Raw genomic sequence first — 12663 nt, 5'->3', positions numbered from 1 at the left:
CCTTTTGCCTCTGTGGACATTCATTTGTTGAGATCTGAGTACAAGGTAAGGGACAGCATCACAACTGAGCCTTCACATTCAGCGTTGATGTAATAATGGTCAATTCCACATTTCTAACTCTTTCCCTGAGAGAGTCCTTGTTCCGGTTAGGGTTCTTTGGGGCACTGGCCCCTGGGGAGCCCCAGCCAGTGAAGGTGCCCAAGTTATTTGTCCTTCCAAGTCAGCAGATTCAGACTCATTTGTTTTAAGATGCTCTGCTGGTGACAGGATCACAAGTCTCGTGACTGGCAGATGTGTTCAAACTTGTACCCGTATTTCATGGGCACCATGTTTCCTGAGAGCTGTACCAACTCTGGAAAGGGAGGGTGGTGGAGAGGTTAAGTGCATGGACTCTGAACTCCAAGTGCTTGGGCTTAAATCTTGGGTCTATAGCTATTTGAACTCTCTGAGCCATAATTTTCTCATTCTAAAATGGAGTTACAGTGACCTGTCTCCTAGGTTGTGTGGACGACATAATTATGCTGGGCACATGCAAGTCCCCAACAGCATCAGCATCCACTGTTGGCAGCTCTAGTTTAGAAAAAATCAAGAACGCACATGCACACGCACACATGCTAACAAGTATGACACTCATTTCTATGTGTGTGTGTATTGCTACAAACATGGATGCAAAACAAAACGTTCAGGGTGTGGTAGGTGGGGAAAAATGAGTGATTGTATATGTTCTGTTTTCATTAGTGAATGCATTTAAAGCAAAAATGTTTATATATTAGAATGAAAACAATGTCTCATTTCAAACTGGGGAGGATTTTTGTTTATTTACAATCAGCTTCTGCTTGGTGGGACAGGAGCTTTCTGAAGCAAGTAGAGATTCCCACGTGGAACCTACGTAAGACCCACCAGATACAAGGAAGCGAAAATTTAATTTTGATCTACTCCTTGAGTCTCAAGAATTTGATCAGACCTCCTTAGGACAAAGTCTCTACATAGAGATCTGGAACTGATCTGGAACTGATCTGGAACTGTTTCTGCATGTGGAAAGCACGGAGGCAAAGGGGAAACTAGCAAATGACCCAGAGCCGTGTGGGCTGATTTCAGTGCTGGGCACTCCTAGCCAGTGTCCCCCATGGCTTCCAATCCTCAACCCCTCCCTTCCCCAACCGGACCTGGGCAGCCCTGCGGGCTCTGCTCTGCACTGGCAGGTGCAGACAGGGGGAGGGCAGTGGTGCAGGGGACAGTGTGGGGGGCAGGAAGGGGCTGGTGTTTTGTTTTCTCAGGGTTTTTCTGGTCTATTTGCTCTATCAAATGTGGTTGATTCGTGGAAAAGGCTTGAAGTCAAACCGGCCCCTACTGGTTGGGGCTGTGCAAGTGGTGGCTGGGGTGCTGCATGATAAATTAAGGGCAGTTAAACCACAGCCAACTTTGCTCACTTCCAAAAGGTCACAGCTGATGAAAGAAAAATCCATCTGCACACACGCATATAATTGCTGCCGAAGATATTCTTATTCCGTGGTGAAGGGTCCCTATTTTATACCAAGTTCATTCCAAGCAGCTGCTACCTGAGTTGGGAGCCTTATGACCCGGACTGTTGAGCCGCTGTACTTTAGTCCTCTCTGATGACACTGTTCTGAAGGAAGCAGAATGCAGACTTCTTGTAGCCCTAGCCAATCCTGATATTCCACGAAGAATCTGCACTTTTTAATGGCATGTGATTTACTGAAACCCATGTCTTTTAGTCTCATTTCTCGGTGTAGACAGGCTGACACAAGACCTGTGCCCATGAATCTACTAGCACAGGTAGGCTGTAGATGTTCAACAGAGAGGTGCTTCTTTCATCACAAGAACACAGACATATGCAGGTGCTGAGTCAAGTGTATAATTGAATGTTGACTCATCCAAGTCCCTCTACAGGACAAATGACTGTAGAGTCAAGCTTAATTCGAGCAAGCTTAATAGAAGACAGGCACATCAGCTAGATGGGATGGGGGTCCAGCAGAGGAAGGCTGTTCAGCAATGTGAACACAAAGAGCAAGTGTCCCCACCCCTGCTCCACTGGAACATGGTACAGAGAGGGTACCCAGTCCTGAGACCCAACCTGACAAGTCCCTGGGGAAACAAAACTCTATTGTGGACGTCAGTGCTTTAGGCTTTCAAGGTTTGACTTCACAGAACATCTCACCATAGATTTCATTCCTCTTCTTCTGTGCTTGGGCGCTAACCTCTGGGTGAGCCTTGGCTTCCATGAACATGGGCCACATACTACTGGTTCAGCTTAGCCTGTGCGGGACTGAGCTCTGTCTCAGGATAAATTATACACTGACATGCAGCATAGGCATCTGTTGGCCTGTTATATATGAGACTCCACTCCTGAGACAGGAAAATCTAAATGTGACTATACCACTGAGTTGTTTAGATTGAGTCCAAATTCTAGAATCTGCAGACCCTCCTCCCCTTTTCTCCACCATAAAAAGCTCTTTCTGGTTAGGCCTCAGGGTTCCACACCCTTTCTGGTGGCACTTCTGTCATTTGGTTCATTCTCAGAACAAACACAGATGGAGTTGATCTGACCTGCACAATGCACATTTGACCCTGTCATTACATTCCATAGTTATTTCCTCAGGAAACATCTCTGACACAAGAATACTTGTTTTCCATTACGTACATTTTCCCTCTAAATATTAGAGAAAACTTTAAACGTCTGAGAGCAGAAAAATATGTTAAATAATTATTTTATTTCCGTGAAATATTCTATATCCACTTAAAATTATATTTATATCATTTATACATCACAGAAAATTATTCACTTAGGAAGGAAAATCAAATATGCAATAAAAAATGATATATTGCATAGGAATATATTTATAAAAATAAAAACATAAATACGTCCATGCAAATCAGAAAGACAAGAAGAAAATAACCAAATGGCTTCAAGCATGTCTGCATATTCCAAAGTTTCTGCAATAAAGTGACTGTATTCTTTTTAAATTATCATTTTTAAAACAACGTATACATATATTGGCAGTATGGCCACCATAATGGGAAATTACAAACAAAAAATGAGCAGGGGAAAAAAATGAAACTGTCAACATGGGTGTAGCTGAATATTTCGAAGGGCAGTCTGTGATTGTTCTACAAACACTTTTACAGAAAGTATGTATTAGTCTCAAAGTCAGGGAAGATAAAAAAAAAAAAAAAGTTGTCATGAGAAACCAAGGTACAGGTTAGGGATAGATCCTCCTCATGCACAAAGGAAGCAGCCTGCCTTACAGCTGCTTTCCTCTTGTCAGATAAGACACCTCAAACAACACATTTTTTTTTTTTTCTTCTGAGAGTGTCTGCCTGCTTTAGAGCCAAGAACAAATCTGGCACAGGAGAATGAACAGAATCTAAAGAAAAGATTGCGTCCCACATCTTAACCTCATACATGTCACACAGTTCAGGTGACATTTGTGGTGACATAAATAGATAAAGGTATGGCTGTTGGAAGCCTTCACTTTCCAGCCTCTTGAATGGCTGTAGACACACAGGGGCAGATGAAATGCCTTCCCACTTGGACACGAGCCCGGGGAAGATGGTCATGACACGTGTTCCTGTTTGTGCGTTACTCTCCACCTGTCAGCTTAATGGCACTTGAGCCCCAATTCTGATGTCTTGGAATTACTTGAGAGTCCTAAATAAAGCCAAACGTTTAATTAAAATGTATGCTTTGCATAACCGAAAAGTGAATGTAAGCCAGGTCTTTTAGCTACGGCCAACAAATCATCTCCTTGGACACCAACTGCAAACTGGACTAGGTCAACAAAGACCATTTCTGTGGTTGGAAAATGTCCAAATTCATGTAACAATCTGAGACGTTTTTATGCTGAAAAGCTGCAGATCAGGGAACAACAGTGGCGCACTGGTCTAGAGGGACTCCCATTCCTCTCCCCGCCTGCCAACACCCGGTTCCATGGGCATGAAGGTTCTTCCAAGATGGGATAGGCCATGAGGACTGGCAGCAAATCCCACAGTGTAAGGGAACTCAGATAATTTGGGATGGGGAGTGATGTGAGGATGAATCGAGAGACTCAGTGGTGTGCAGGCAGGAAGGCAGGGGCTGTGCTGGCCTGAGGTTGAGGTCATGGCTGCAGCAAGCGTGTGCTTGGCTGAAGCTGTGTGCCTGCTTAGCAGAGACCCGAAAGAGTACAAGCCAGCCACAGACTCTTGTGTGACCCTGAGGTGATGGGCATATGCAGAGGAGCTGTGAAAATACTCAACAAAAATTTTAAGCCGGGAAGACTTATACTTTTGCACATAAAGTCTATGTGCTAATTGCCTAAAATATGAATATGCTACCCAATCTATACAAAATAAACATTTGGTAAGGGTCACAGTCTTAAGGTGCTTGAACACAATCCCTAGTTAATCTTGGCTACGACTAAGCTATGTAGACAAAGGTGTGATCTCTAGGAAGATAGGCTACAAAATAAAATAAAAGAAAACAAGAGAGTCATGAGCAATCATATACGGCAGGGGATATAATATCACAGATTTAGTCCAAGCAACTCACTGAGCCTACAAAACAAACTTTTGTGGAAAAAGGAGTTCATGCAATATATTTTCAGCAGCATAGTTTTCAATAAAAAAATACGAAGACAGGCAAAGAATCAGAAAAGTGTGACTATTCTTAGGAGGAAAAGCCCCCACAACTCAACACACACTGTCCTTGAGTGTGTCCAGATATTTTCTTTAACAAAGACTTCAAAGCAGCTATTACAAATTGTGTTCAAGAAAAAAAAAAAAAAAACCCTCTAGAAATCCATGCTTAAAGAAATAAAGGACAATATGACAACAAAAAGTCAACAAAGTTATTCTAATGACAGATACCCAAATTACAGAACAGAACATATGTTTAAAATAAATAAAATCTATAATCGAAACTTTTTATACCTGAAGTGAAATATTTGCTAGAGAGCTTTAAATTGAGAGAGCAGAAGAAACCATCTCAGTGCGAGGGAACTTGTTCCACCTAATAAAGGGCATCTCTGAAAACCCATATGTAATCATATGTAATGTTGACAGACTGAATGCTTTCCCCCCAAGACTAGGAACAAGACAAAGATGTCTGCTCTTGTCACTTCTAGTCCACATGGTATTGAAGTTTCTAGACAGTGCAACTCAGTCAAGTAAAGATCTCTATCAGATTGAAAAGGAAATACAAAAATGTATCCACAGATGACATGATCCTGTAGGCGAGTATTCCCATGGAACCTACACGCACACAAAACCAAAACTACACTTCGTAAACAAGGTTAGCATCATCACAAGGTACACACTCAAAGTACAGACTATCAGTTGTATTTCTATGTACTAACAGGCAAAATTGAAACTGAAACTGACGAAAGAATTCCTTTTGCAATAGAACCAAAAATAATAACACATTTAGGAATCAATTTCACAAAAGACGAGCAAATCTTTTTTGTTGATAAATATAAAAGAAGGTAGAGAAGAAATTAAAAATATCAGAAGGAGCAGCACAGAGGAGCAGTGAGCCTAATTGACAGACGGATGGACAGACACGGATTGATGGGAATGGGATGCCGTTTATATAAATGTAAAGATGTGTTATTCAGAGCAAATCTCAGGGCGTCGGGTGGCTCAGTTGGTTAAGTGTCTCACTCTTGATTTCGGTTTAGGTCATGATCTCACAGTGGGTGAGACTGAGCCCCATGTAGGGTTCTGCACTGACAGCACAGAACCTGTTGCGGGTTCTCTCTCTGCTCCTCCTCTGCTCGTGCTCACTCTCTCCCTCCCTCTAGCAAAATAAATTAAAACTTAAAAAAAAGAAACAACCACATTTCTATAGTTTTCACAGGTACACAAGACACTAAACATATCAGTCAATCCTCTCATTGAGGCTGAAAAAACAAAACAAAACAAAGAAACAAAACGGCTTCCAAGAAGGACCCATTTACCTACAATTCCCAAACACAGTGAGTACACAACTGGAAAAACAAGTTTCCTGCCAAGTATTTCTGGACTCTTCCACTGACCAGGCTGGGTCTTTCCTGTAACAGACTTCACTTCTCTGGGCTCCAGCAAGAATTATAAGGTGTATGACATACCTGTAATGGCCAGGAGGGGGCGCGAGAAGTCAGAGTAAGTACCAAGCAAACTACCTTAGTTTTTAAGCACAATATTGAAAACAAATGGTTAAGTATAACAACACCACGTTTTGCATTCAAAGCAACAGCTCAATGAGGACAGAAATTAATCCCTGAATCACAAACATCCAAGCAGGTTACCTGGGGCACGTACTTCCTTAACCTGAAGGTCTTGAAGTTAGTTCTTGCTGTGCTCTTAGCTAGACAATCTCAAGTACGTTACTTACCCTCCCTAAGCCTCTGTCTCATCTGCAGAATGGGATGAAGAACCCCTACTTTATGCAAGGAAGGAATCAAGATGTACAATGCTTGACATTGAATAAAGTATTTGCTGGATTAATGATTTTTCTGTTATGGCCTTTAAAAAATAGTCTCTCATGGGGCTCCTGGGTGGCTCAGTCAGTTAAGCATCCAACTTCGGCTCAGGTCACTATCTTGCGGTTTGTGGGTTCGAGCCCCGCGTCAGGCTCTGTGCTGACAGCTCAGAACCAGGAAGCTGCTACAGATTCTGTGTCTCCCTCTCTCTGTTCCCTTCCCCGCTCACACTCTCTCTCTCTCAAAAATTAATAAACATAAAAATAGTCTCTCACAAAAGGTAAGCAACTATTAATTCACAAGTGATAGAAGAATTTCTACTACATTTGACGTCCCGCACTAATAACGACTCTTCAAGAATAGCTTATGTTCTTTGCTTATTGGCACGTGAGAGATAGTCTTGAGTTCTGCTATCATTCTGAAATTTCCTCCTGGCTCCTTACTCTTTAGAGCTTCAAAGTAACTCTATATATATGTTGAATTCTACGTGTAGAAAATGGATGGTGTGATGGGTTTTGGAATTTCATAGACTTGGGTTTGAATCAAGGCTCCATTATTTATGTGATTCTGAGCAGCTGAAACATTTTAAGATTCCAGTTAGTTGATCTGTCAAATGTGGTTGGTATAACTACTTTGACACGTTATTATGAGGAACAAGTGGGTATAAGGACTACATTGTACTTAAAACTGACTGATCTCATTTATTTACAAAGCAACCAACTTGGCCAAATCCCAGACCCAGGCTAGATGAAGTCTCCAGAGTAGGAATTGTTATTCCCATTTACAGTGACTTTCCGAAGGACACACATCCTCCAAGTGGCAGGGCTTGGACTGGAGCTGTCATTCTGTCCTTGTCAATGTAATAAATCTTCACAGACTCAGGAGGTGTCATTCAGAGCTTTCAAATGTCCCTGTTGGACAGCTCCATGCTGAGAAGGACCTCTCCCCTCAGCCACCATGTGTCAGATCACAGCGTCGGCCTCCCAGAGAGCTGGGGCCCCCGGCTAGACCCCACGACTGGACTGCTCACCAGACAAGCGGGTCTGGAAGGCTGGCCACATATGGAGGCGTCTGAACGGGCAGGTCCCTGCAGACCGCGTGCACCTGGCAGCCACGGAGCCCGTGGGAAAGGCAGGCAGGATGTGGAGCTTTGGCTGAGGTTTCCGGGCTGCCCTCAACTCTTCTGGAAAGTGCCCTGGCCCAGCCCCGCCCCGGCACCAGCAGGGGATGGGGCTGCTTTCTGGGAAGCTGCAGGCGGCCCCGAGCAGCACCGGGCCCGGGAGAGTGAACTGGGCCCTAGTGAGGCTTCCTCTCTCCCCCACTGTCAGCCCCTGTTTTATTCCAGTGTGTTCAGTAGTCATTTGCATAGTCACATTCCCATCCATGTCCCAGCCCAGAAACCCCTGGGTAGCTCAGTTGGTTGAGTGTCTGTCTTCGGGCTCAGGTCATGATCTCACAGTTTGTGCGTTCGAGTCCCACATCAGGCTCTCTGCTGTCTGCGCAGAGCCCAATTAAGATCTTTTGTCCCCCCCTCTCTGCCCCTCCCCTGCTCATACTTTTTTTCTTAAATACAATGAATACACATTAAAAAAAAATTGTATATTTGCATTTTCCCCTTGCACTGACCTCTTGGTTGGTGACACTGTCAACATGAATTTTAAAATATAAATATAAATAAATTATAATACCACTAATAATGCTAGGCCCAGAGGATATAATTTTTTTTAATGTTGATTTATTTTTGGGAGAGAGAGAGAGAGAAAGAGAGAGAGCACGAGCAGGGGAGGGGCAGACACAGAATCCGAAGCAGGCTCCAGGCTCTGAGCTGTCAGCACAGAACCCAACGTGGGGCTTGAACTCACGAGGCGTGAGATCATGACTTGAGCTGAAGTCAGACGCTTAACCAACTCAGCCACCCAGACGCCCCTAGGTCCAGAGGATATAAACGAAGATCTTTTTTCATTCTCACCCTCTCCCCACTCCCCCCTGCCAGGACACGTTGCGCTCCACAAATAAACGCTCGTGTCAATACTGTGCTCTTTTCTGTGCCGTAGTTTTATAGTTTCTTTAACATTCGTGGGGAGATTTCTCTTGTTAGTTTTTTTGTTTAAGAATTCTCTTTCCATTCTAGTGTGATGGCAGTTTTATATTTTCTTAAGTGTCAACCATGACACGTCTGTCCCAGCAAGGATTTTCTGGGACCATGACACTCATGCTTGTCTGGGACAGTCTACTCTCGGAGCTGCTCCTGTGACAGCCTCGCATCCCCTGCACGTGGTCCCCGAGCAGAGGATGGTCAGCCAGAGTCCTTGCCCTTCTTCCCTTCCGAGCTTCTGTGATGACACCTGTTATTGTACTCTTTTACAGAGTAGCAATTCTAGCATATACGGGGCGACATCTCATTTAATCGAGTGATCAGTGCGGTGCTCAGGTGTAGTCCATTTCCAATGAAGGGATTACTATCATTGCTGGTGCTCTTGCTCCACCATTTCTCAGCACCTGACCATTGATGGTTCCTCTCCCCCTTGTGGTCAGATCTGACTCTGCCCTCAGGTCCCTCCCACTTTCCCACCTCTCTCTCCCCAGTACCTGCAGGCACCTAAGGGACACAGAGCTCAGACCCTAACCTGCCCTCTGCCACCCACCCAGTCAGTCTCCTTCCAGCAGGTGCAGCCGGGAAGTCATCCTGGGCTTCTCTCCACAGGTGGGAAGCAGAACCATGCTGGGTCCCCTCGCCTTCCTGTGCGCCCTCCTGTTTCCCGGTAAGTCCTGATTCCCTCCCCGGTGCGGGTGCGTGGGACGCCCTGAGGTTCCCAGCCTTCCTGTCTCACCTCTGTCCCCCTCGCAGGCAGCTGGGCAGCGATCAGCCTGGGGCAGCCCTCTATGGTCGTGGCGCAGGCAGGCCACTCAGCCACTCTGTGGTGCAAAGCCAGCACCTCGGTCAGCTACATCCACTGGTACCACCACCAGGAAGGTGCGGCCCCCAAGAGGCTCCTCACACTGGACATGTCTGGAACGTTTGTGCAGAGAGATGGGGGCCTGAAAGCGGACAAAGTCAATGCCAAGAGGGGCAAGGGTAGCAACAGCTGTGACCTGTCCGTGCTGAAGCTGGAGAAGAGCGACGAGGGCGTGTACTACTGTGCTGCCTGGGAAGCTCACAGCTGCACGTGCTGCTCCACTCCCTGAGCAAAAAGGTTTCTGATTCCTCGGTCCCTGCCTGCCTGGCACCTTCCACTTGCTCTGGATCCCTGGGGTTGCCCTGAGTCAGCCCTCAGCACCCCTGGCTGTTATGGACAGGCCATTTAAGATTCTGACCACATCCCCTGAAGAATGTGGGAATAAAATATCGTGCAAATAATTTCAAGGCCGAGAGACTCTCTGGGGATTCCGCACAAAATGGGTGCAAGCCGAGACTGGAAGGCAGCTCCTGACTCCAGTTTCTAAGTTGCCGCCCCGCCCACCGCTGGTTCCTGTGCAGAGAGAGAGACTCCTTGATCAGAAGCCCAAGAAACAGTGTGGCTAACTTCGCAGCACCCTCGCCCAAGCCTGGCGCTCACTCTCCTGCGGGGGAAATGATCCTCAGGGCAGGTGCACGCATCAGCCCTGGACGAGACCCCGGGCCCTCCGCCTTCCCCGTCTCCTTGAAAGTGACTCCATATGGGATTTGGGGACCAGCTTCCCTGGACCTCTGTTCTCTCCTCTGTAAAGTGAGGAGGTTTAACTGCTACAATGTGTGACTGATTTTTGTATTAAAGAAAAATTATACCAAAAATATATCACTATGTTCACTAACTTCTTATAAAATTAGTCAACTTCTTGACAAGAAGAGGAAGGAAGAGGAGGAAGAGGAGAAGAAGAAGAAAAAGAAAGTAAGAAAGAAAAGAAAAAAGAAAAGAAAAACTATGTTACTGATCCCCCCACCCCAAACAGGAAAGCCCCTGCTGCTGTGTGTGTGTCGGGGGGGGGGGGGGGGGAAGAAAAAGCTCTCTGAGGAGGTCTAAGCTGAATTAAATACATTTTTAGTTGAAAATTCAAACTTTATGAAATTTCAGTTAAAATTTCAAATTTTTTTGGTAAAAATGATTACTGAAAGTCTAATGATCCTCAGTTTCACTAACTCCTCCTCTATCTCGCTGAGCTTCTGTTTTGTGGATGGAGATTTGTATTTAGGACGCGCCTGCCCATGAAAGAGTCCAACCAACAGTTAGTGCAAGATGTCATCAATGAACAGAAACCAGGAATGAGATGGTCTCCAGTAGAATTTCCCAGAGCGTTGTGCACAATTTCCTTCAGCAAGATTGTTTGGCCCTTTTATTGCCTGAAAACATGACCCACTTCATTTCATGAAAGATTGCTAGAAAATCAGCCCCATGTGTTCTTTACCTGGAAACTGAGAAAAAGATAGACTTTCAATAGGACTCTGTGTGTCCCCTTCTTTGGGGGCACAGATTTCTCTTCCAGTCAAAAATCAAGCACGGATGATGGGCCGTAAAGTGTGGATTCTGCCAAAAATTCTGTTTTAGCCCCAGGATCCATGCTTCATGTTCTCTCCACCCCGCCTTGTGCACCAGGAGACTAACCCCTATGGGTCACACTAATGGGCATCTTTGCTTGATCCATTGAATGCTGGCCAATGGAAGTTGAAGTTCAAAGAACCATCACCATGTCCCCTGACAAAAGCATTCCTTCTTGGGGACCAGATTTCCAAGCCTGTGGATCCAGAGACCAGGGAGAAAAGAAAGAAATTCCTCCAGTGGGTTAATTGGTATAAAAGGAAATGGCCACTCTCACCTATACCTCTTGGGTCCCGAGCACAAATTCTCTCTCTGGGGTAGATGGCCCTATATGTTGGGCCCAGGGGAAGGTGCAGCCAACCCAAGGCCACCTGTCATGGAGGGAACCCTGAGCTCACTCTGCTCCCAACTCCCAGCCTCCTCCTGATGTTTCCATTGACTGCTTCCAAACAGTAACCAAAGAATAAAGAAGACCATCCATGCGGTCCATGAGGGTCCAGCCTGGGGCAAGGTAAAGAGAGGTAGACCATCCATCTGGAGGAGCAAAAGAATGAAATTCAAGCAGACAGTCAAATAAGTGGGTTATGTTTGCCCCTAAGTAAGTAAAAAATTTAGGGATTCGGGAAAAGGTTTTATCTAGTTCCTTTTCATTTCACCTTCCACAAAACCACCAAGGTGCCATGTCTAACAGGACAGAATGTACCCTGTTCCTTCACTAACGAAACAGGAAACTGGGCAGGTGTTGACAGATTATCATTTAATTCTGTGCTTTTCCAGTTGATAAATTTAGTAGACAGAAGCATGTACATTATTTGTAATGCTTTTGACCTTCAGAAAAAGCAGGGTTTCTTGGGTCTTTGCCAACTTATTAAATCATCAACACCTAAGTAGAATAAAATGAATAAAGTAAATAGATCTCTGTGTAGATAAATGATTATAGTGCTTTATGAACCAATATTATAACGAATACAACTCTGTGTTCTTGATGTTTTTAATACAATAAACAAGTGCACAGTAGTGACACAATCCTAATTCTTATTAAATGAAACTAGATAAACATCTGCCACTTTCATAATGTCAACTACAATCCAGTCTCTTGCCTTTGTTATAATTGACCTATTTTTTCTGTCCTTCCTTATCTGCTTTCCTGCTATCTATGAGTCAACATTTAACTGTATCAATCACAAGCTGATCATTCCTAGCTGCAGTAATTCTGTAACCTTTATTTTCTTAACTTCTAAATTGAAGTTATAAAGTAATTACCAAAAATCTACAGTTATATTCTGAAAGTGGTAGAATTAGCATTTGCAGTCTGTGGGTCAGCAGATTGCTCTGATGGATTTTCTTGCTCAGCCAAAAAACAAAACAAAACCAGAATTAATTAGTTTATAACTACAGAATACAACGCACAGTCATTCTCTCAGGGAGCTCAGTTCCATAATAAAGAGAACGTTCTGATTAGAATATAATAATAGCTATTTTTTAATGAGAATTCCTGGTGCAATAGGCACTTACGAAGCACTTCATGCATTTCTTGTTATGTTATGCCTCTGTATGGGTGGAAAGGGAGTGTGATGGCTATCAATCGTACCCCACCCCCAGATGTTACTCTAACCATGTCCTGAAATGGCTGGTTTGACTTATTTAAGTATTGGAATGAATGAAATGGAATTCATGTCCATTTAGCTCCA

The 12663-nt window shown here is 44.4% G+C and overlaps 1 gene segment (V, D, J or C); it reads left to right on the top strand.

The window, feature by feature from the left end:
• The first annotated feature begins 9039 nt into the window (after positions 1–9039).
• Positions 9040–12663, top strand: part of LOC112866872 (T cell receptor gamma constant 2-like) — a 38255-nt gene continuing 34631 nt past the window's right edge. The window contains 2 exon segments of the C gene segment in view: positions 9040–9220; positions 9307–9612. Of these exon segments, the coding sequence occupies positions 9178–9220; positions 9307–9612 (349 nt within the window).

This window comes from Puma concolor, chromosome A2 (assembly GCF_028749965.1).
Source record: "Puma concolor isolate L17-30 chromosome A2, mPumCon1.1.hap2, whole genome shotgun sequence".
Classification (NCBI taxonomy): domain Eukaryota; kingdom Metazoa; phylum Chordata; class Mammalia; order Carnivora; family Felidae; genus Puma; species Puma concolor.
This window is presented reverse-complemented; position numbering and strand designations above follow the sequence as displayed.